This window comes from Plasmopara halstedii (assembly GCF_900000015.1).
Source record: "Plasmopara halstedii genome assembly, contig: Scaffold_42, whole genome shotgun sequence".
NCBI classification, from domain to species: Eukaryota; Oomycota; class Peronosporomycetes; order Peronosporales; family Peronosporaceae; genus Plasmopara; species Plasmopara halstedii.
Window position 1 is genome coordinate 536748 of NW_020186963.1, and position 724 is coordinate 537471.

The 724-nt window shown below is 45.2% G+C and overlaps 1 protein-coding gene across 1 annotated transcript; it reads left to right on the forward strand.

The window, feature by feature from the left end:
- Positions 1-87: 87 nt before the first annotated feature.
- Positions 88-672, forward strand: PHALS_09477 (retrovirus-related gag-pol polyprotein; the record flags this gene model as incomplete). Its single annotated transcript, XM_024723214.1, has 1 exon — positions 88-672. The coding sequence occupies one exon, from the start codon at positions 88-90 to the stop codon at positions 670-672; it is 585 nt and encodes a 194-aa protein (XP_024571720.1).
- Positions 673-724: the final 52 nt, after the last annotated feature.

Sequence of the window (724 nt, forward strand, 5' to 3'; positions counted from 1 at the left end):
TACCCAGATCATATTTGTCATCTCAAGCGCTCGTTGTATGGTTTGAAGCAATCACCTCAGATATGGAACCAGACAATCGATAAGTTTATGCTTGAGCTGGGGTTCAAGAAGTGTGAGGCCGACCACTGTATCTACGTCAAAAGAAATGACAATAACATGATCTTCGTGGCTCTTTACGTTGATGACTTGGTGATTGCAAGCAACAATAATGGGTTACTCAAGTCAACAAAGAATGCACTCAGCGAGCGTTTTGCTATGACGGATTTGGGCCGACTCAAGTACTTTCTTGGCATCGAGATTGAACAAGATGAGTCTACTGGAAGTGTTTCGATGCGTCAGACCAAGTTTGCAAATGATATTTTGAAGAAGTTCAGCATGGAAAACAGCAATTCAGTCAAGACCCCTCAAGACCCAGGACTCATATTGACCAAGGCTATGTGTGAAGGCGGCTGCAAGCACGAAGAGACAATGATCAATGTACCATATCGCAATGCTGTTTGTTGCCTCATGTACCTAATAGTTAGGACTAGGCCGGACCTCGCCGCTGCTGGGGGAGTTCTTAGCCAATTTGCGACAGATCCGTGTCCTTCACATTGGCAAGCACTCAAGCGTGTGTTTTGTTACATTCAAGGCACCAAGACTTTCGGCATCAAATTTCAGGCAACAAAGTGAAGAAGGACTTCAAGGCTATTCGGATGCGGATTGGGCTGGTGATATCGAGACT